Genomic DNA, 22,211 nt, shown 5'->3' with positions numbered 1-22,211 from the left:
GCCCTAGTGGGCTAAACTTCTATAACTGCATCTCTAACACACGTGTGTGAGCCACCTTGTTTACAAGTGTGCTGGCCTCTCACAGGTGAGGAAACAGACAAGAAGGCCAATCAGTGGAGGTGCCTTTGCCGCCACATTCCACTGCATTCTAATGAGAAAGCCTTATGTTGTTGGGTTAAAAGGTTTTTGTTTTTGTTTTTTTAAATCAGCGTACAGAAATTAGAACCACAGCTCTGTTCAAATAAATCTGCACTGGATAAAAAAAGACTGGAAGGAAAGACACCCAAGTATTAGCTTTGGTTAAGGAGACAGGAGAGAGGATCACTCCTATCAGGAGTGAGCTCCTAAAATCGATCATGTTCCAATTACTCATCCTTACTTTGTCCCTAACCCCTGACAACCACTGATCTTCTTACTGACTTGGCAATTTTGCTTTTTCCAGAATGTCATACAATTGGAATATATAATATGTAACTTTTTCAGATTGGCTTCTTTCACTTAGTGATGTGCATTTAAGTTTCCTCCATGTCTTTCCATGGCTTCATAGCTCATTTTGAGTGCACCATGATTTATCCACTATAGGATATCTTGGCTGCTTTCAAATTTGGGCAGTTATGAAGAAAGCTACTATGAACATCTGTGGACAGGTTTTTGTGTGGATAAAGATTCTCATCTCTTTAGGATAAATACTAAGAACTGTGATTGCTAGATAGAATGATGTATTTAGTATTTTCTTCCAGTTTGCCGACCACTGGTCTAAGAGATAATAGGCAGTTGTAGAGGGAGCTACAGGCTTTACCAGCTCTGAACTCAGAGCCACCTATTTCTGCCTTGGGGTGGGGGAACTACCCCTTAGGAGACTGAGAGACTTGTGGCTTCCAGCAAGGCAGGGGCTTTTGCCCTTGGGTTGGACTCCAGGTCCCCATTTGTTCCTATGTTAATTGTCTTCCTTTTGGCTCGGTTTGCTGTTGACAACTCTCACTAGTGCATCAGGAAAAAAAAATGTTTGAGCTGTGCAGTTTAGGGCAAATCTTGCCCTTTCTGACACCAGGTGTCTCTCTCATCTCAGGATTCCTAGTGCTTTCAGCAGGGGAAGAGCTTCGCAGAGCCTGGGGCAGGTCTGAGGAGCCTGCCCATTTTCCTTGGGAGCAGTGTATCAGAAACTGTGTGACAGATGCCTGATGAAGTTGGGGTGGGGGTGGGGGTTTGGTGTGACCCTCAGTATTGTGACAGGCTGTGGCATGCCACATTATTTTTCAATTTTGGGTCACTAAAGCCTGGTAGTACAGGAGGTCATAGTGGAGACTTTGAAGTGACCCTGGCTGACCTGGGGGGCTTGCACAAGGCCCATGCTACTCCTGCCCCAACTGACAGTGTGCCTCTCCACTCTTCTTTGCAGCTTTCTGTACGAACCCAGCAGCCAGGGGTACAAATACTACCGCCAGAAACTGGAGGAGTTCCGGAAAGCAAGGGCAGGCCCGACAGGCACCCAAATGGTGCCCGAGCTCTGCCCTCAGCGCAGACCGCCTCCTGAGATCCTGTCTGGATCTGTACCCCTCACTGCTGCTTGCCCCACTTCATCTGCTCCCTCACCTGCTATCAACCCAGCTCCAGCTGCCCATGGAAAGCCAGCCACTACAGCCACTACAGCCACTGCAGCCACTACAGCCACTGCAGCCACTGTGAAGAGGAAGCGAAAGAGCCGATGGGGGCCTGAGGAGGAAAAGGTGGAACTCCCACCCGCTGAGCTGGTGCAGAGAGACGTGGATGCCACCCCCTCCCCCCTTTCAGGTGGGCTTTTTCAGGAAGTCTGGTGGCATCACGTTGTGTGTTGTATGTAGCAGGTGTCAGGACTTCCTTCCCTTCAGTGTGTGGATGGACTACACTTTTGTTCATCCTTTATCTGCCAATAGACACTTGGGTGGTTTCTGCCTTTTGGCAGTTGTGACTAGTACTGCTGTGAACTCACATATACAATACTATTTGGATCCCTTATTTCAGTTCTCCTGTGTGTATAACTAGGAGTGGAATTGCTGGGTCATATGGTGATTCTATTGAATACATTTAACTTTTTAAGAAACCACTGAACTGTTCTCTATGGCAGATGCATCATTTTACATCCTTCTAGCAATGCACAAGAGTTTCAATTTCTCCACATCCTCCCCTTATTATAGTCTTCCAGTTTATACTGGAAAGATTGTATTTTATACTGGATCACATTGTAGTTTTAATTTGCATTTTTCTGGTGACTAATAGTTTTGAGCATCTTTCCATGTGCTTGTTGGCCATTTGTATAGCTTATTTGGAAAAATGTTTATTTTAGTTCTTTTCCCATTTTAAAAAATAAATCCTATTGTTCCGATTATTACAATTGTTCCCCTTTTTTCCTCCCATAGCTCCCCTCCACCCAGTTCCCACCCCACCCTCTGCCCTTACCCCACCACCACTGTCCTCATCCATCGCTGTATGATTTTTGTCCAGTCTCTTCCCTCATCCCCACATCCCTTTCTCCCTGAGAATGTCAGTCCACTCCCTTTCTATGCCCCTGATTCTGTTATATTCACCAGTTTATTCTGTTCATCAGATTTTTTATTCACTTGATACTTAGATTCACTTGTTGATATATATATGTATTTGTTTTTCATAATTTTTATCTTTATCTTTTTCTTCTTCCTCTTTTCCTCTTCTTAAAGAATACCTTTCAGCATTTCATATAATATTGGTTTGATGGTGATGAACTCCTTTACCTTTTTTTTTTTTTTTTATCTGTGAAGCTATTTATCTGACCTTCAATTATGAATGATAGCTTTGCTGGGTAGAGTAATCTTGATTGTAGGTTCTTGCTATTCATCCCTTTGAATATTTCTTGCCACTCCCGACTGGCCTGCAAAGTTTCTGTTGAGTAATCAGCTGACAATCCTATGGGTGCTCCCTTGCAGGTAACTGTTTTTCTCTTGCTGCTTTTAATATTCCCTCTTTGTCTTTTGCTCTTAGCATTTTATTTTATTTTTTTATTTATTTTTTAATAAGTTTTTATTGTTCATATTATTACAAATGTTCCTTCCCCCCCCCCCCCCCACCATTGCTCTCCTCCACCAGGTTCCCACCCCACCCTCTGCCCTTTCCCCTCTCCCCATTGTCCTCATCCATAGGTGCACAGTTTATGTTCAGTCTCTTCCCACGCCCCCCTCTCCCCTTTTCCCCAAGAATCGTCAGTTCACTCCCCTTCTTTACCTCTGATTCTATTATATTCAACAGTTAATATTGTTCATCAGATTTTTTTAATTTCCTTGGTTTTTAGATTCACTTGTTGATAGTTACGTATTTGTTGTTCATAATTTTTATCTTTGTTTACTTTCTCTTCTGAAAGAACCCCCTTCAGCAATTCATATAATTCTGGTTTGGCAGTGATGAACTCCTTTAGCTTTTTTTTTATTAGTGAAGCTCTTTATCTGGCCTTCGATTCTGAGTAATAGCTTTGCTGGGTAGATTATTTTTGGCTGTAGGTTCTTGCTATTCATCACCTTAAATATTTCTTGCCATTCCCTTCTGGCCTGCATGGTTTCTGTTGAGAAGTCAGCTGACAATCGTATAGGTGCTCCTTTATAGATTACTACCTTCTTTGCTCTTGCTTCTTTTAATATTCTCTCTTTGTCTTTTGCTCTTGGAATTTTAATAATGATGTGTCTCGGTGTGGTCCTCTTTGGATTCCTTTTGTTTGGAGTTCTGTGTGCTTCCTGGACTTGTAAGTCTAATTCTTTCACCAGGTGGGGGAAGTTTTCTGTCACTATTTCTTTCAGTATGTTTTCGATATCTTGCTCTCTCTCATCTTCTGGGACCCCCATAATTCTGATGTTGGTTCGCTTGAAGTTGTCCCAGAGGTTTCTTACATTATCTTCAATTTTCTGGATTCTCTTGCCTTCTAGCTTCTGTGGAGGAGTGTCTTCTGGCTCTCTATGTTCCAAATCTTTGACTTGATTCTTGCGATCTTCCCTTCTGTTTTTAGGACTCTGTAAAATATTTTTTATTTCAGACAATGTATTCTTTATTTCTTGTTGATCCCTTATCATTTCTTGTTGACTCCTTATTAATTCTAGTTGATCTCTTTTCATATCCTCATAGGCCTTATCCATCTTTTCTAGGAAATTCTTGAAAAACCTTATAAGCATAGATTTGAACTCTATATCCAGACGCTTTTTGTCCTCCATTTCTTTCTTTTGTGATCTATTTTGTTGTCGCATTTTGCAGTTACAGATGGGATGAGGTTTCAGGGTGGAGCCTGCAGCTTTGGCTTCCGTCAGCCCCGCCCTATGCGGGTCCTTCAGTGCTCGCTGTCGGCGCCTCTGAGAGAAAGGTGCCCTTGATTTTCGCCTGCTGCCAAACAGTCTATGCTCTCCCCCAATGAGCCCGGTATTGGGGTTCAGTTCAGTTGGAAGTGGAGTTGGAGGTGGCGTTCAGAGCAGTCTGGAGCCCCTGTCTCCTTCCCATCAGGGCAATCCTGCGGCACAGCCGACCGTCCCTTCTCTGCGCACAATGTGGGTGCCTCTGGGACCTCCTTTTGCCGCTTCCCCGGGGTTCTGCCTTACAGCCCAGCTCCCTATGGCTGAGCCTGAGTCCCCGGGGTCTGGCCTAGAACTGGGGTTCAGAGCAGTCGGGGGCCTAGCACAGTCGGAGTTTTATCTCCTTTCCGCTAGGGAACGCCCGCCAGGCACTCGGCCTCCCTTCTCTTCGGCTCTGTCCTCTCTGCCTGTGCCGTGTCTCTGTACCTTGGGCTTCTCCAGCTCCTCCGCGCCTCCTTCTGGTTTTCTCCTTGCTTCTCGCTGTAGAATTTCCAGTCAGTCAACCTTCCTGTAGTTCTGGGCAATGTCCGTTTTATATTTTAGTTGTATTTTATTGAAATTGTTGTGTGCGGCTGTGGCTAGGTGTTCACCTGGGCGCAGCCATCTTGGATCTTCTCTGCTCTTAGCATTTTAATTATGATGTGTTTTGGTGTGGTCCTCTTTAGATTCCTTTTGTTTGGGGTTCTCTGTGCTTCCTGGACTTGTAAGTCTATTTCTTTCACTAGGTGGGGGTAGTTTTTGGTCATTATTTCTTCAAATAGGTTTTCAGTATCTTGCTCTCTTTCTTCTTCTGGCATCTCCATAATTTGGATGTTGATACACTTGAAGTTGACCCAGAGGTTCCTTACACCATCTTCATATTTTTGGATTCTTTTTGCTTTTTGCTTTTCTGGTTGGGTGTTTTTTGCTTCTTTGTATTTCAAATTTTTGACTCGATTCTTGCATTCCTCTAGTTGGCTATTGGTTCTCTGTATAATATTTTTTATTTCAGTCAGTGTATGCTTAATTTCTAGTTGGTCCTTTTTCATATCCTTGAGGGTCTCACTAAATTTATTGGCAGTTTCTAAAAAATTCTTGAAAAACTTTATAAACGTGGTTTTGAACTCTAAATCCAGTCATTTGCTTTCCTCCATTTTTTTCATTTGTGACCTTTTTCTTTGTCTCCACATTTTGGCTGTTTCCCTGAGTTTATAAGAGTGGCTTTGTGTGCTAGGTGTCCTATAAGGCCCAGTGGCTCAGCCTCCCCAGTTACCTGAGGTAGACACTCTTGGTGCACTCCTTTGTGGGCTGTGTACATAGTCTTGTAGTTAAGCCTTGATTGTTGTTGGTATCACTGGGAGGAATTGACCTCCAGGCCAATTGTCAGTGAGAATCAATTGTGTCTATGCTGGGAGGACTTCTGTGCTGGAAACACCCTTTTTCCAGCAAGATTTGCTTCAGTGGTACTTTGGTGCTCACTGAGTCTGCCCCCTGAGTGTGTCCCTTATGGATCTGAGGAGTTGTAATCTGGATGGTCCTACTCTGACCTCTGGGTACACTGGCTCTTTGATCTGCCTGAGGCCACCCAGCAGGAGCTACAGAGAGATTTACAGATTGGGTTTTGGAGGTGCCCAGATGAGGCCCAGCTTGGAAGCAATGCAAGCTGTTGTGGCGCCTTGGGTTTTCTTTTAGATGTTCTGGGTCTCTCTGACTCAGCTGCAGTTAGTTAGGTAAGTTTATCTTTCAAAGGACAAGACCATTCATATGCAAAAGCCTCTGTGCACAGCTTGGATGGGGCGGAGTCTCAGGGCAGAGCAAACAGTAATGGCTTCCCATCAGCCCTGCCCTAAGAGACCCCTGGGTCTCATTGTCCCTTGGTAATCACTGCAAGCACCTCTGAGAGAAAGCCGCCCTTGAGTTCCACCCACTGTTAGATAGTCCAGTTTCTCCCCATGTGAGTCTGGGTCCCCAGAGTCTCACCTGGAACTGGAGTTCAGAGCAGTCAGGCGCTGTGTCTCCTTGTGGACTGAAAAAGCCAGCCAGCCTTGTACTCAGTTACCAGCCCTCTCCATGCGGGCGCCTCCATACCTCTGCACTTTACTTCCGCAGCTCCTGTGAGTCTCAGTGTGCTTTTCTCTTTCCTTCCAGTTGTAGAATTCCACTTAGGCAGCCTTCCTGTGGTTCTGGATGATGTTCGTTTTTTCTTTTAGTTGTAGATTTGAATTTTATGCGAGGCAGCAAGTTCAGGTGTTTACCTATGCTGCCATCTTGGTTTCTCCTCTTTTCCCATTTTTTAATTGGGTTGTTTGTGGTTTTGTCGTTGAGTTATAAGAGTTCTTTGTGTATTCTGGATATTAACTCCTATTTAGATATATTATTTGAAAATATTTTCTCTCATTCTTTGAGTTGTCTTTTTACCCTTTTAATAATGTCTTGACTCACAAATGTTTTAAAAGTTAATGAAGTTCAATTTATTTTTTTGTTTGTTACCTATGATTTTGGTGTCATATTTAAGAAACCATAGCCAAGGCCCTCCTGGTGCTTACCACAGGCTGTGTGCCTACACTGACTGTACAGAAATAGGAGGCAGAGTAAACCTACCCCATGTACACCTCAGCTCAGGCACTTCGTCTGGTCTGTATTGTGAACGGGGAGACATTGAATCAAGGAGGTTTGGGATATGACTTGTTTTCACTTTCTCTAGGCAAAGAGTAGATGGTGGCTATAGCTTTATTTGAGACATGGCAGTTCAGCCAGGGAGTGAAAAAAGGAAAAAAAGAGAGAGAAAAAACATAGCCAAATCCAAGGTCATGAAGATTTGACCCTATATCTTCTTCTAAGAGTTATATAGTTTTAGGTTTTTTGTTGTTTTTTTCCATGAGTGAAAACTTCATTGCTCCAACACTTTATATGAATGTCACCAACACCTCATTGGGGCAAATATATAAAACGCACATCATCTTAACTGATTCACTGTACAGACCCTTCCCAGGCCTCACTCCCAGTACCACTGGTGCATTTCAGTGGCAGCAGCTGCACTTGCTTGAGCCTCCTTTGCAGATGCAGCCTTGGGCACACTTGGCACAGCCCGGGGAGCAGCAGGAGCAGCAGCTTTTCAACGTGTTACAGTTGTAAGATGTGTATTTGCAGTTGTCTCCACAGATGCATATTCCTTACAACAAGCAGGAGCATTTCCTGGGGTCCATGGTCCAGGTGCTGTCTGTGCTAGAGAAGGAAGTGTATAATTTTAGGTCTTAAATTTAGATATTTGTTATTCCTCACCTGATGATAGTTTTTTCACTGATCTTTAGAGAAAATAGAAAGGAGGGAGGCAGGGGGAGAGAGAAACATCCATTGGTCGCCTCCTATTTGCACCCCATCTGAGGCTGGGGATCGAACCTGCAACCCAGGTACATGCCCTTGACTGTGAATCGAACCCAAGACCCTTGGGTGCACAAGCTGATGCTCTAACCACTGAACTTACCAACCAGATGATCTTATTGTCTCCCTTAAACTTTAAAGTACTTAAATTCATTCTTGTCATAGAAAGCCTTCTGTATGGGACGCTCATATAGTTCATAACCCACACAGACCTTCTTCAAGGAGAGCTTGAGGTGTAGTCCTTGGGTCACAGAGCAACTGCATTTGGTTCTTGCTGGCAAAGCCCCAGCCATAGGCCTCTTCACTTTCCCAGAGGATCCTCTCCACCCATCTGCCTGGCTTCTCCCCCGAAACCAACACCCAGATGGGCCATCACAGCATCTTCACATGAATCAGTGCTGCTGGAGCTCCAGCCAAGCTCCGAAGCAGATGCCAAATTAAATGCTGCGAGGCAAATGGCTGCCTCTCCAGAAGGAGCTAAACAGAGCCACACAGTTGAGTCTTAACACCAGACTCCAAATCTGTGTATGTCTATACTAGGTGTCTGTCCTCCACAGGATATACTTCCATGAGCCAGTGTTTGTGCGTGTGCACACATGCATTGCACTCTCATCTCTGCTCTAGTGTGTCTGGCTCTGCAAAGTCCCCACCATGTCATCCATTAACCATATGACCTCGTTGGAAGCCCCTGACCTCTGAGTTCTGGGGTTGGTGTCTACAATATGGCTACCTGGAGAGGACATGTGGGAATGAAATTGGGTACACATGACAGTGCAAGGTGTGACTCCTGTGGTCCTCACGTGACGAGAGACTAACTGAACTGCTATGAGGGCCCTGCTGTGCATGCTCCAAGTGCCTCAGGTATTGTCAACGAGTGGATTTTGCATTGCACACACAAGAACAGAGCCAGGCCCATGTGTCCATCACTGACTGACCTGTGTCTTGTTTCCAGTTCAGGACCTCAAGGGGCTAGGCTACGAGAAAGGGAAGCCCGTGGGCCTAGTAGGCGTCACAGAACTGTCAGACGCCCAAAAGAAGCAGCTGAAGGAGCAACAGGAGGTAAGGCCAAGGGTGGACCAGTTCCACAGCTGCTGGTGGCAGATTGTCATGTGTGTCCCCCCCCCCCACCTGTGGTGCAGTGATCACACCGTCAGCAGATGGGCTCCTGGGCAGGCTGGTTCCACACCAATACCATGCCAACCCCAGTGTGTAGCTGGGCCCAGAGCTCAGGCCTCCTCATGCTGGCCTGTCATCCCTCACAGCTGGTGCTCAGTAACTATTCCAAATAGTGCCTGTGGGCTGTTCCCACTCAGCAGTCTTTTTTATTTTTAAAAAAATATATTTTATTGATTTTTTACAGAGAGAAAGAGAGAGGGATAGAGAGTTAGAAACATCGATGAGAGAAAAACATCCATCAGCTGCCTCCTGCACACCCTCTATTGGGGATGTGCCCGAAACCAAGGTACATGCCCTTGTCTGGAATCAAACCTGGGACCTTTCAGTCACAAGCTGATGCTCTATCCACTGAGCCAAACCGGTTTCGGCTCCCACTCGGTAGTCTTAAATTTTCCATCCAGTTCCCTCCAGCATCCAGTCCAGGACAGGCCTGGCTAGCACTAGGCGCCCTGAGTGATGTGAGGGTCACTCTGCTGGTAGTGGGCAGTGCTGGGGTGACGGTCAGCTTGGCCTCTTTGCTGCTTCCCTGGGGAACTAGAGGCCCTAGCCCATCAGTTCTTGGGGACGCCTCACCCTGGCCACATCCTCTAGGCCAGGGCTCTATCACATCACCCTTACCATTCCTAGGGATAAGGAGCCCAAGTTGCCCTCATTTAGTCCATGATGATGGTGCCTGGTTCTGAGCAAGACAGAGGGACCTCTCTCTCATCACAGGGACATGGGGAGACTCGGTTGTATGGTGCAGGCCCTGACTTAGTGTGTGCTCCCCACAGATGCAGCAGATGTACGACATGATCATGCAGCACAAGCGAGCGATGCAGGACATGCAGCTGTTGTGGGATAAGGCACTGCAGCAGCACCAGCATGGCTACGACAGTGACGAGGAGGTGGATAGCGAGCTGGGCACCTGGGAGCACCAGCTGCGGCGCATGGAGATGGACAAGACTCGGGGTACGCTGCGGTTTCCAGCGGGGGATGGCTGGAAGCCCCACTCACCTGTCGGCCTATAAAACCTTGGGCACAAGCCTTGGCTTTTCTGTGCCTCAGTTCTCTCAGTGGTAAAAGGAGTGGTGCAGGGCTGCCCTGAGGGGGAAGGGGCAGGTCAGGGTCTCCCCTAGCTGCCTCCCTCTCTCCTGGCCGCTCACTTCTTCCTTCTCTTACCTTTTCTATCTCTCCGGACAGAGTGGGCTGAGCAGCTGACGAAGATGGGCCGGGGGAAGCACTTCATCGGAGATTTTTTGCCACCTGATGAGCTGGAGAAGTTCATGGAGACCTTCAAAGCCTTAAAGGTGAATGGGGGGGTCCCCAGGCATCAACCCTGCCATGGGCCTGTCCAGCAGGCGGCCTCTTCACACAGGAGGAACCAGGCTCTCTTCCACAGGAGGCATCTGTTCCTGGCAGATGTCCATTTGGGGAATTCACAAATAGCTCAGCTGCCACTTTAGAAACATTTCCTGGGGCTTTGGGATATCCTGCTTCCACTGAAGCCAATTAATGCAAAGTCCTGGACGGGGCTCCTCAGGACAAAGCTCAGCATTCCTCCTTGGCACGTAGAGAGACAGCTGACTGACACGGAGCCTCTTCACCTAGTTGACCATGCTGCTTTTTCACACTTTGTGTAACAAATCGCCCTCAGAAGCTGAGCTTTTCTGCAGGTGACTCTTGCCCATGGTACAGGAGGCCTGTGGGACTGTCACCTTGCCCTCTTTGACTTGGTTGCCAGAGAGCACTAAGTGTGACTATGGGAACCCTGAGGAGAAGGGACTTGGTTTGAGGTGGGGGGCAGATGGGCACATGGGCTGATGGTCCCAGCTAGTGGCCAATGAGGCCGTGGGGGCCGTGTTTTGGCCTTAGGGGATGACAGCTGCTTGGTCCTACAGGAAGGCCGTGAGCCTGACTACTCCGAGTACAAGGAATTCAAGCTGACGGTGGAGAATATTGGCTACCAGATGCTGATGAAGATGGGCTGGAAGGAGGGTGACGGCCTAGGCTCAGAGGGCCAGGGCATCAAGAACCCAGTTAACAAGTGAGTGTGACCCTTGATGCAGGGTTGGGGTGAGGGGGTACAGACTAGTCCCAGGGTCTGGGTCTAGTCCTGTTCCTGGGCCAGAGCCAGGCCTAGCTGTGAACTCGGGTGGCTAGCCCAGCTCAGGCCCTTCCCTCCTATGTGCCCCACTTAGCTGTTCTCCAGCCCAGCACAGCTTGCATGGCCCCCACAGCCCCACTTCGAGCTGCTGCTGCTCCTAGGCAGGCTGGTGGGCTAAGCCTTCCTGTCCCAGCTCAGGCTGGACATCTGCTCTTCTGCTGGCACCAGCCTGCTTTCCTGCTCACATTCTGCACCTCCCCCCTCATCCCCCGCAGGGGCACAACTACAGTGGATGGCGCTGGCTTTGGCATTGACCGGCCAGCAGAGCTTTCTAAGGAGGATGACGAGTACGAGGCCTTCCGCAAGAGGATGATGCTGGCTTACCGCTTCCGGCCCAACCCTCTGGTGCGTGCATTCCCATCCCCCACATTCCTCCGGTTTGGCACTGGTTTCTCACTGTCCACGGTAGTGGGCTGGCAGTGCTGGTAACAGAAGCATCCCTCCTCCCTCAGTCCAGCTAGTCCAGGTCTCACTAGCAATCCCCACCACCACTCCACCTGCATTTGAGCCTCTTCTTCCTCTCCGAAGCCAGCCATCTCAAGGAGTGAGCTCAGCTGCCCCGAAAGGTTCTGGATGGGAGGAGCTGCCATCTGTTAGCATTAACGCACTCCCTTTTATCTTATTGCCTCCCACAGAACAACCCCAGGCGGCCTTACTACTGAGTATTCTGGAGAAACACACCAACATACTTTCCAGACAACCAAGCGAGCATTCTTGGGCTGTAGAACGTTTTGGACTGCATTTCTGCCCGCCCTTTCCGTTGTCTCAAGTGTCATGCTATGTATTAAAGTCCCAATGCTTGCCCACTGCGGGAGCCTGGTCGTGCCATCACCAGAGACCCCTCGTGTTCCTCAGCAGCTGGGCTGGGCTGGGCAGGTGAGAATGAGATGCCGTGTGAAGGCTCCCCGGCCCCTGAGGAATCCAAGAGAGCACCGCCTGGACCTCTGCTTGCTGGGTCTCCGTCCCTCATCAGCCTGGGTTGGAGTCGAGAGGAGGGCCACACGTGGGCAGGCCCTCCCAACTTAGCACTGTGCTATAGAAGGGAGCTGGGGAGGGATCTCCAGGCAGGGCCTCGCCTTCCCCAGGGCACACCTATGCTACCCACCTCCCTGTCAAATGATATTCCCTGCCAGTGATGGCTGCAGCCCATGCTGCCACAGCTGCACTGGGTCCCACCTGTGTGTATACACATGTCCCTGGGACTCATGCCTCTGTGGGACAGCTGTGTGCTAAAATGTCACGCCTCCTAGAGCAGGGGTGGGGAACCGTTTTTATGCCAAGGGCCATTTGTATATTTATAACATCATTCACGGGCCATACAAAATTTTTCAACAGCCCAGCTGGTGTTGCTCAGTGGCTGAGCATCAACCTATAAACCAGGAGGTCAGGGATCCACTTCTTGTCAGGGTACATGCCTGGGTTTGGGCCATCCCCCATAGGGGACGTGCAGGAGGCAGCTGATCAATGTTTCTCTCTTATCATTGATATTTCTATCTCTCCCTCTCCCTCTCTCTTGAAATCAATAAAAACATATTTTTTAAAAAATCAATTAAAAGTTAGCCTGCTGTATTTGGTCATACATTTAGTTAACTCACCCTTAATGCCTTGGCAGGGCCTTATAAGACCCTTGGGCCGGACGTTCCCCACCTCTGTCCTAGAGGATGTGAGGTCTGTGGGTGCCTGGCCACTGTGTGCTGAGAGCTGTCTGTCTCTAGATTCAGTGTTTCACATTTATGCAGAAACACGGGGGATCTTGTTCAGCTGCAGCCATGCTTGAAGCATCAGAGTGTGAGAATTTAAGGGGACCCGAACTCACCCATCTGTGCCACACATGCACCCAGTGGGTCATGCTCAATCCCTGTGGGCTCATGGGCTCGATTCAAGCTAGAATCAGGCTCCTGGGCCAGCCTGCATTCAGCAAACACTGAGCACCAACTGTGCGTCAGAATGTGACAGTGAACTAACAATCAGACTGATCCAAGCTGCCAGGAGAAACGGAGCTGTGGTGCAGGTGACCTGGGCTGGTCTCAGTGGGGGCTTCAGGGACTGGGAGGGTCTCAACAGCACAACAGATTGGGTGACATACGCCACCATCCTCCTTCCATGGGTGCTGTGCCCAGGCAGGGCAAAGAGGTGACCCTTGCCAAAATCCTGAGCACCTCACCAGACAGGTCAAGGTCACCCCTCCATTAAATTGTCAGTGACTGGGAGGCTGTCTAGACTCAGCCCATGGACTTTACCCCCATGCATGGGGAGAGTTGGAAGATGAGGTCTCCCAATTGTGTGTGTGCAGGTACCTCCCAGACCCAGGCCAGGCCCCTAGGCAGAGCTGGACTAGACACCCCTGGCCCTGCAGGTGGCAGGGAGGGCTGCCTGGAGGGGGAGGCAGTGGGAAGTTCTTTAAGGGGTGAGGAAACACAAGAGAGTCCATCTTGTACACAGTTAAGAGGCCTGTGGGCTTTTGGCACTGCCAGAGTTGGGAAGGTCAAGAAAGCAGGCTAGAGTTTCAAGTCAGCCCAGAGGAACCTGAACTTCATCCCATGGGCAAGGGGCATCTGGGGAAGGCCAGAAGATCATGTTACCCACGCTTAGACAAAGCTAGGACCCAGCTGGCACAAGGCCCAGGGTCTGCATGGAAAAGGGATGAGGGTTTCAGTTTTCCCCCAACCCAGGAAGGAATTAGGTGGCACTACACACTCGTTTCCAGCAGCCATAGTACTACATGGGTGAGAGCCTATTTGAAGGTAGTAACAGACATAATTCCCACCCTGCAGTCCCCTCAGAGTTCCATCTCCCCTTTATTCCTCCCCCTGAACCAAGCACAGCCTCCCGGCTGCTCAGAATTTTCCCAGCCCCAGGCTCCTTACTGCTGCTCATCCCCGGGCCTGAGCTATTCTCCTTACCAGGACCTTCTCACCCAACTGGCCCCATCCCCACTTAGTCTGGGGCCGCCTTCCTCTGGCCCCGCCCACGTGAGCAGCCCCTCCCACCCCGCCCTCAGCTACCCACGGGGTGTCCTGGCTATAAGGCAGGATCTCAGAACACGGAATCACAGAGGCCTTCAGGGCACCCTAACGCAGGGCTGTAACCGCCTGCCCTGAGATGATCCCCACCCAGGCTGTCAAAGTTTCACACTTGGGCACGTGTTTAAAATGTGTCTGTGGCCCCCGAGTGAAAAAATTCAAATCCAAGGACACTGAAGGGAACTGCACCGAGGAGTGAGGTTGGTTTCTCCCTGGGATGCGCACGGAATATGGGATGAAGAAAGCGGAAATGCAGAACAGAGCAGGAAAACGAATTTCCTCACAATAAAGTTGCCAGTCTCGGATCTCCAGGGCTCGAGGGTGGCGATTTAACCTTTAATAGCGAGGGAACCTGCGCTGGGCGCTGGGACAGCCGCGGAGGATCGCTCTGAGTCCGGTGAGGATATCGAGGGGGAAGGGCCAGGCAAGAGGGTGGGGCCTCGGAGGCTCCCCTGGAGCACGCGGGGTGGCCCTGGGCCGCGACAGGACCCGGGCGCAGCTGGGGGCGACCTTTGCGCGGGGCGGGGCGGGGCCGAGTCCCTGGCAACCTCCGGTCCAGACGCGCCACCACGGAGGAGCGGAGCGCCCCGGAGGTTCAGCCGGGCCGAGCGGGGTCCGGGCACCGCGGCTATGGACATCCCCCCGCTGGCCGGCAAGATCGCGGCTCTGTCGCTCGCCGCCCTGCCGGTGTCCTACGCGCTCAACCACGTCTCGGCGCTCTCACAGTGCGTGCGGGGGGCGTGGGCCGCGGGCCGCGCTGGGGGGTGCAGAGGGGGCGGGGGAGAGCCTTGAGCCCCTAGCCGTTTGGGCCGGGCGTGGGTTAGAACTTCCAACCGGAAGTCCTCTTTCCGCTGGCCCAGAGGCTGTGTGCTGGGGGTGGGGGCGCCCCTGGGACATTTGGGGCCCAGGGAGAAGGAACCTTCAGAAACAGAGCCTACCACCTCCCCTCCCCCCCCCCCCGCCCCGTCTCACACACACACACACACACACACACACACACACACACACACACACACGGGGCAGGCAGGGCTTTGGAGCATTTCTCTGGCTTTCCCAGGGATATGCCCAGCACAGGTTCCAAAGTCGCCAAGGGTCAAAGTATTGCCCCAGATAAGGCCCTGGTGACCTGGCTCTTGTCACACAGGTTCTGCCGCACCACCCCTACCAGGCTGCCCCTCCATCTCCTGTTTAAGGCCTGGGACTTTCTTTTGTTCAGGGCTGGCCCTCCCTGCCTCTAGCCTCAGTTTCCCCAGATGTGCTGTGTCTGTCTTCCCTGTGTCTGTCTCCTAACCTCAGACTCTCTCCCTGTGGATCCAGCATTGGCAAAGCCCCTCACACTCCTAAACCCAGCTCAACCCAAGAATGGAGTAGAGGGAGTCTTGAGGCTAGCTCCTTTGGGTACAATTTACTGGATCTCAAGTGTCCCAGGTTGCCTCTAAAAGCCTCAGTTCCTTCACTGTGTAATGAACACAATCCTAGATCTCATCCCATAGAGTTAAGGATTATGGATTGTGTACAAAGACTCTGGTGTGGCCCCATCTGGTGACTATAATTGTCATTGTTAGTCCGATGGGGGCAGGAATGGGGATCCCAGCTGTTAGAGGGGTTCAGAGAAGGTAGAGTCCTGGAGAGAGTGGGGGAGGAGGGGAGAAGCGTGGCCTTGCCAAGTTTTGGGGACTGCCCAGAGACCGGGCTTCTGTTGTCTGTGACCCTTGTTGACCTGTTTTATCGGGTCAATGAAAACAGATCGGGGTGGAGGTGGGTGGACTTTAGCCGGGAGGAGTCAGAAGCGTCACACAGGGAGACACACAGAGCTGAGCACCAAAGACCATCTGGCAGGGTGGGCGCTGGGTCTAGCCACAGAGCTCACTCAGTGCTGTTGAATGAATGACTGAGCAACCGAGTCAAACATATCAGCAAGTGATGGGATAGATCATAGAATCAGAAAGGGTTGACAGGTGCCCCCTCTGTACCTGGCCCAAGTTTGACAACAATCTTTTCTGAGCCGAAACCGGTTTGGCTCAGTGGTAGAGCGTCGGTCTGCGGACTGAAAGATCCCAGATTCGATTCCAGTCAAGGGCATGTACATTGGTTGCGGGCACATCCCCAGTAGGGAGTGTGCAGGAGGCAGCTGGTTGATGTTTCTCTCTCATCGACATTTCTAGCTCTCTATCCCTCTCCCTTCCTCTCTGTAAAAAAAATCAATAAAATATATTTTAAAAATATATTTTCTGAGGAGTTGGAGAAGGCTTCCTGGAAGAGGAACCATGTAGATGGACCGTGAAGGACGGGTAGAAATTTGCCAAGTGGAAAAGAAACTCCTGGAAGGAGTTTCCAGGAGCCGGAAGCAGCTGGGAAAAGAGCCTGGTGAAGGGGAAGGGCAGTTTAAGGAAAGGCATTTTTCTGCATGGACAGATACATGCTTCAGCCTCATCACCTGGAGCTTCCTGCAGTCTGCTCTTGCCCTCACCAGGTTCGGTCGGGTCTCAGCACTGGGTCTGGCCTCCCTGACGTGGTTTTCCTCTTCACAGCCCCCTTGGGGTGGCCTTGTTGAGTGCCCTGATCATCGGTCAGCTCTTTGTGGCTGTCTATAGCTTGTCCCGCGGGGAGATCTCCTACGACCCACACTACGCTGGTGAGTTGGTGAGAAGGTCCTAGGGAAGAGAACTGTGTGAGCAACAGCTTCTCCATCACACGGGGGGTCCTTGAAGGGCCTCCTCCATCTGACTGGGAACCCTTAAGGGCTCCCATCGGACTGGAGATCTTCAGGCTGGAAAACTGTTGACAGTGGAACCTCAGAGGCCCTCCTGTTCACACTTGGGACTCCTGAGAGTGGGAACTGGTGTCTTACCATCACTCTGGAGTCTCCTGAAGGCAAAGGCAGGGCCTGTGCCTCTCCCAGCCTGGGACTCCCAAAGGCAGGGCCTGTGCCTCCCCTTGAAGGAGGGTGGTCGTTCATGTGACCTGCGGAGTGGGAACTGGGAACAGTTGGACACAGAGTCATGGGTAGGATCTGGGTCCCTGCTGCAGCCTCAGGCCCTGCCCATTCCCAGGCCTGCCCTGAACTCTCCCTGCAGTGTTTGCAGTGTTTGCCTTCACCTCGGCGGTGGACCTCCTTCTCGCTCTCCAGGAAGATGGCTACTTGGTGGGCTTCATGGAGTTCTACACCAAGGAGGTACGTAGGGGTCGGTCTATGGGATGCCCCCTGCCTGGCTGTGTGTCTGATCCCTGCACCTGCTTCCGCAGGGCGAGCCCTACCTGCGCACAGCATACGGAGTCTTCATCTGCTACTGGGATGGCATCGTCCACTACCTCCTTTACCTGGCCATGGCTGGTGCCATCCGCAGAAGGTGCGAGGAGTGGGAGGGGTGCACCTGGGCCCTGGAAAACAGGTCCAGTCCTCAGGTGGGGTCTCAGGCTGGGGTGGAGCCAGAAGCAGTATGGAAAATCAGGAGGCCTCTTTAGGGCTCCAGCCAGGGGTGACTGGGAGAAGGTTCTGGGGAATGTCACAGGTGGCTGGTGGTCGGCTCTCTTCTCTTACCATTGTGCGCCTGGGCAGCCACTTCTGTCCTTGGACAGAAGGTCTGACTGTTCGGTCTCTCATTCAACTTCCTGTTGACCCTTCCATCCTGAGCAAACTGGGGAAGACCAAAGCTGGGGATCCCAGAGTGCACCTTGGGCCCTGGCTAGTGCTCTACGCCTGGGGATGGATATCTGTCTACTGGTCATCCCTTCATTCCCCACCCAGGAAGAGGTACCGGAACCTTGGGCTGTACTGGCTGGGGTCCTTCGTCATGAGCATCCTGGTGTTTCTCCCAGGAAACATCCTTGGTAAGTATTTGGCTTTGAGGAATCCTTCCTCCCTGTGCTGGGTCACTGCCCTGCACCTGGAAGCCACCACGGGGTCCTCCCCCGGCTCCCCAAGGTCTGAAGAGGGCCCCACAGTCCTGTTCATGCATAGTCTAAGCCAGCAACCTGCCTATCTCTCCCCACTTCACCCTGGAGGGGTGTTTCTAGGGGGAGCCAAGAACAGCTAACGTGTATGAGCTGTGTCCAGAAGGTAAATTGAGGTAGGCCAGTCTGAGGAGCATGGACATCACCTTGTGGGCACTGATGAACCACATGTGTTAAATCATATATATATATATATATATATATATATATATATATATATATATATTTGATTTTTTACAGAGGGGAAGTGAGAGGGATAGAGAAACATTGATGAGAGAGAAACATCGATCAGCTACCTCCTGCACACCCCCTACTGGGGATGTGCCCATAACCAAGGTAAATGCCCTTGACCAGAATCGAACTTGGGACCCTTCAGTCCGCAGGCTGATGCTCTATCCACTGGGCCAAACCGGTTTCGGCACATGTGTTAAATCTTGAGCGAGTAGAAAAAGAAAAAAGAAAAAGCTGAGCAAGTATGGCATTTGTGAATTATGACTTCCATCCAGGGGCTCTGGTGTGGCCCACTTAAAGGACCCAGCCAGGCCTAGGACTTCCTGACTATTACTCATCCTCCTACCATGACAGGGAAATACAGCTCAGAGATCAGGCCAGCCTTCTTCCTCACCATCCCATATGTGCTGGTCCCATGCTGGGCTGGTGTGAGGATCTTCAACCAGGCCCGGCCACCAGCCTGCTACCCCCCAACCACGGTAAGCGCCTTGCCTGCAGGCATGCCTGTGCCCACTTACCGCAGTCTCCCCATTTGAGTTGTTTCTGGTCAAAACCGTTACCTCCTTGGAAGGCTCTCCTTGGTCATTAGGAAAGAAGGGATGAGCTTTTACGGAGTGCCTGTTGGATTGCTGAATTCTCACAGTCTCTGTCTCTCTCTCTCTCATGGGCCAGGTGCAGGAGGAGCAGAGAAAGGGCCTCCTGCAGCGCCCGGCTGACCTGGCTCTCGTCATATACCTCATCCTTGCTGGGTTCTTCACCCTCTTCCGGGGCCTTGTGAGTCTGGCTAGCCTACGCCTCTCCTGCCTTCAGCCTCCCTCCCTGGCCTTCCCTTTCCACATATGTTTACTCAGTGCAAGAGGGTCACTGCTCTCCCATCTGACCATCAGGGAAGTTCTTCATTGCGTCTGACCTGAGTGTTTCCCCACTAAGCCCCATTCCCTGTAGCCTTCTCCCCAGCCCCAAGATCTGTGGCTTCTCAGCCAGAGGACTGAACCAAGGCTGGGGGAGGGTAGAGTGAGGGGTGTGAGCCCTGCCTGGGAGGGTGGGGAAAGCTTTTTGTGGGAGGGCTATTGGAGGTGATTGTTGGTTTGTCTGCTGGCCACAGGTGGTGCTTGACTGCCCCACGGATGCCTGCTTTGTCTATATTTATCAGTACGAACCATACCTACGGGACCCTGTGGCCTACCCAAAGGTGCAGGTGAGAGGGCAGGTGGGAGGAAAGGACCATGACCCTGCCATGTGCAGGGATCCGCTGGGTTTCTCTGAAGCAGGTGCAAGAAACACAAGTCCAACTGGCAGAAGCTCAAATGGAATAATTGTCTTATTAAAAAAAAAAGAGAAAAAAGTATAGGTATGGTCTCAGGTATGGCTGGATCCAGGAGCTCAAGGAGAGCTCTGTCTCTGGGCTCTACTTTCTCTGCATGGGCTCCACTCCCAGCTGGTCCCTTTGTGGAATGGCAGAGAGAGCCTTGGGCAGCGCCAGGCTTCCTTCTGACCTACTTAGCTACCCCACAGGAAAGTGAGCCTTCATCTCCCCAGAGCTTAAGCACAAGTCTCAGGCAGGCTCGGATTGGCTAGGTTTGAATCACATCCCCATCTTGTAGCTGATCATTTGGACAGAAGTAAGGTGGTGGTGGGGGGGGGGGGGGGGGCAGTGGGAAGGGTGGGGGACCCCCAAAGGAAATAAAGGTGCAGGTTGCACAGGGTAGGATGTACAGAGAGCCTCCATCCTGGGTGAAGTCTGAGGCTGGCCGGAGCCTCCCTAGGATTCTCACCTGAGGGGTCTCAGGAGGACCATCGGGGGCATCCTGCTCATCATGTCTGCTCATCACAGATGCTGGTGTACATGTTCTATACGTTGCCCTTCTATGGCCTGGCGGCCTATGCCCTTATCTTCCCCGGCTGTTCCTGGCTACCTGATTGGGCCTTGGTGTTTGCTGGAGCCATTGGCCAGGTGAGGTGGCGGTGGGGTGTTGGGGGTCAGGTGCACAAGAAAGAGAGCTTCTGCCTACCCATCGATTTCTTTTGTTATCTCCCTGGGCAGGGTGATGCTGGACCCCTGAGCGGCCCCAGCCCCAGCTCAGTACCCCAGGATTCCTTAGTCTGGAAGAGAAAGAGCCAGACACAGACCATCCCCAACCCCATGGGGTCAGAACTGAAGAGAGGGAGAGGGAGAGGCTGGGAGGGATTACAGAGGGGACAGATTTCTTACAGGAGGGGGCGTAGGAACTGGGCTACGCCGTGTGGGTATGAGTGCTCCAGGCAGGGAAGGACATTCCAGGAATGGGAACAGCTTCAGGAAAGGCACAGAGGGGCACAGTGACATAGCAGAGCCATAACAAGGGCAAAAGCAGAGGCTGGAGAAACTGGCAGCTAGATAATGCTGAGGGCTTTGAACTCTGACCTTGGGGGGCTTCTGTGTAGAAAGATGGAGAACCGTGGGAGGTGTTTGAGCAGTGGAGGACCGTCAGAGCTAGGGGTCTATTTCTGGATTCCTGACGGGATATGATAAAGGCCGGGCCCCAGTCAGAGCAGTGGGAACCAGGAGGACATCTCTGGTGTAATCAACAGAATTTGTGTCAAGGGCAGCTGTCTGGGTTGAGGAAGAGCTGGACAGAGATAGGGTGTAGGGTCCAGCAGACACAGCGAACATGGTTCTGGTTAGGCAGCTGGGGAGAAGCTCACAGACAGATGTACAGGACAGACAGGGCCGTAGGGACAGGGATATTTAGAGACAGACAGATGGACTGGAAAGAGGAGGCAGGTAGGTCAGCAGAGCCAGCAAGATGGGGACAGGGACCCCTGGGCTCCCAGGGTGGGATGTTGTGGATGCTGGGACTGGTTCTCTCCCAGCCCCTGACATCTCTCCTCCCTGTGTGGCCTTCAGGCACAGTTCTCACACATGGGCGCCTCCATGCACCTGCGCACACCCTTCACCTACCGTGTGCCGGAGGATGCCTGGGCCAGCTTCTTCGTGTGCAACATGCTGTATGCACTGGGCCCTCACCTGCTGGCCTTCCGTTGCCTGCAGCGACCAGCCTTCTTCCAGCACCTGCCACCCCGCCCCCAAGTCCTCCACGAGAAGCAGCACTGAGGGGGCCTGTGTGACGCCCAGGACTCCTTTAACACACCCGCTGGCCCTGTCCCTAGAAGGATGGTTTGGGTGTTTAGAGGCAGGAGGTACACCCAGGTGTCTCTGTTTCTGGCTAAGATGGTCTCAAGGCCAGCCGGTGGGAGGGGAAACCCACAGGCCGGGTGTTCAGGCGGAAAGGGCCCCAGCCACACTCAGCTGTCACTGCTCCCAACCTCTGGATTCTTCTACTCCCTTGCCACATTTGCCTAATACCCCCAGGGATCCTTTCACTAAAAGCCCTTTGGATGCCCAAAAGGTTGCTGCCGGAGTGTTCCAGGGGGCAGGGGTGAGGGACTGTCATTTCAGACCCCACCAAGGCCCACCATCACTGCCAGTGTGACTGTCAGGAACAGAAGGTGCCGGACAGCAGGAGTCTGTCTCTGGTCGGTGTGCACAGCTCCACTTCCCAGATGGGGAACACAGACTTGGAGAGGATCCGAACCTGCCTGGAGTCAGTCAGGACAAGAGTCCGAATTCCTATTTCTGCTAGTAAATTATAATAGTTAATAGCGTGGCCCTAACCGGTTTGGCTCAGTGGATAGAGCGTCGGCCTGTGGACTGAGGGGTCCCAGGTTCGATTCTGGTCAAGGGCACGTACCTTGGTTGCAGGCTCATCCTTAGTGGGATGTTTTTAACTCTCTATCCCTCTCCCTTCCTCTCTGTAAAAAATCAATAAAATGTATTTTCAAAAAATAGTGTGGCATCGTTATTAAGCACCTACTGTTTACCATGCCCAGGGCTAACCTCACTTGCTATACAATATGCTGGGTCTTACCCCCTATGCCAGATGGGGAAACTGAGCCTGCCAGAGAAGAAGGTCCTGGTCTGGGGTTATACCTCCTGGACGC

The 22,211-nt window shown here is 51.4% G+C and overlaps 2 protein-coding genes, 1 non-coding gene and 1 pseudogene across 4 annotated transcripts in view; 3 read left to right on the top strand and 1 right to left on the bottom strand.

Annotated features, from left to right (window-relative positions):
- The window catches only part of SUGP1 (SURP and G-patch domain containing 1), a 29,072-nt gene extending 17,219 nt beyond the window's left edge, over window positions 1–11,853 (top strand). The window contains exons 8-15 of one of the 2 annotated variants that reach the window (XM_036450477.2): window positions 1,400–1,638; window positions 1,675–1,791; window positions 8,653–8,759; window positions 9,650–9,827; window positions 10,059–10,165; window positions 10,757–10,902; window positions 11,238–11,367; window positions 11,658–11,853. In XM_036450477.2, coding sequence (XP_036306370.1) covers window positions 1,400–1,638; window positions 1,675–1,791; window positions 8,653–8,759; window positions 9,650–9,827; window positions 10,059–10,165; window positions 10,757–10,902; window positions 11,238–11,367; window positions 11,658–11,684 — 1,051 coding nt within the window. In that variant the 3' untranslated portion in view covers window positions 11,685–11,853. Of the gene's footprint in view, window positions 1–1,399; window positions 1,792–8,652; window positions 8,760–9,649; window positions 9,828–10,058; window positions 10,166–10,756; window positions 10,903–11,237; window positions 11,368–11,657 lie in introns of both variants that reach the window. The other variant, XM_036450476.2, reaches the window with a different exon arrangement.
- Window positions 6,849–6,980, top strand: LOC118726207. The gene has a single exon (XR_004990237.1). It is a non-coding gene; the product is annotated as a small nucleolar RNA SNORA51 (small nucleolar RNA).
- On the bottom strand, window positions 7,151–7,525 carry LOC118726102 (annotated as a pseudogene).
- Window positions 11,854–14,560: 2,707 nt separating the features above from the next.
- On the top strand, window positions 14,561–21,877 carry TM6SF2 (transmembrane 6 superfamily member 2). Its single transcript, XM_036450330.2, has 10 exons — window positions 14,561–14,770; window positions 16,577–16,680; window positions 17,123–17,220; window positions 17,292–17,395; window positions 17,794–17,876; window positions 18,585–18,709; window positions 18,903–19,004; window positions 19,336–19,428; window positions 20,065–20,184; window positions 21,118–21,877. The coding sequence occupies exons 1-10, from the start codon at window positions 14,676–14,678 to the stop codon at window positions 21,322–21,324; spliced, it is 1,131 nt and encodes a 376-aa protein (XP_036306223.1). The 5' UTR covers window positions 14,561–14,675; the 3' UTR covers window positions 21,325–21,877.
- The last annotated feature ends 334 nt before the right edge of the window (window positions 21,878–22,211 follow it).

The sequence above is a fragment of the Pipistrellus kuhlii genome, unplaced genomic scaffold, assembly GCF_014108245.1.
Source record: "Pipistrellus kuhlii isolate mPipKuh1 unplaced genomic scaffold, mPipKuh1.p scaffold_m20_p_21, whole genome shotgun sequence".
In the NCBI taxonomy this organism is placed as follows: domain Eukaryota; kingdom Metazoa; phylum Chordata; class Mammalia; order Chiroptera; family Vespertilionidae; genus Pipistrellus; species Pipistrellus kuhlii.
This window is presented reverse-complemented; position numbering and strand designations above follow the sequence as displayed.

Coding starts and splice junctions, on each gene's coding strand:
- TM6SF2 (XM_036450330.2), top strand. CDS start 14,676: ATGGACATCCCCCCGCTGGCCGGCAAGATCGCGGCTCTGTCGCTCGCC. Junction 16,681..17,122: donor CTACGACCCACACTACGCTG/GTGAGTTGGTGA, acceptor CTCTCCCTGCAG/TGTTTGCAGTGTTTGCCTTC. Junction 17,877..18,584: donor TCTCCCAGGAAACATCCTTG/GTAAGTATTTGG, acceptor CTACCATGACAG/GGAAATACAGCTCAGAGATC.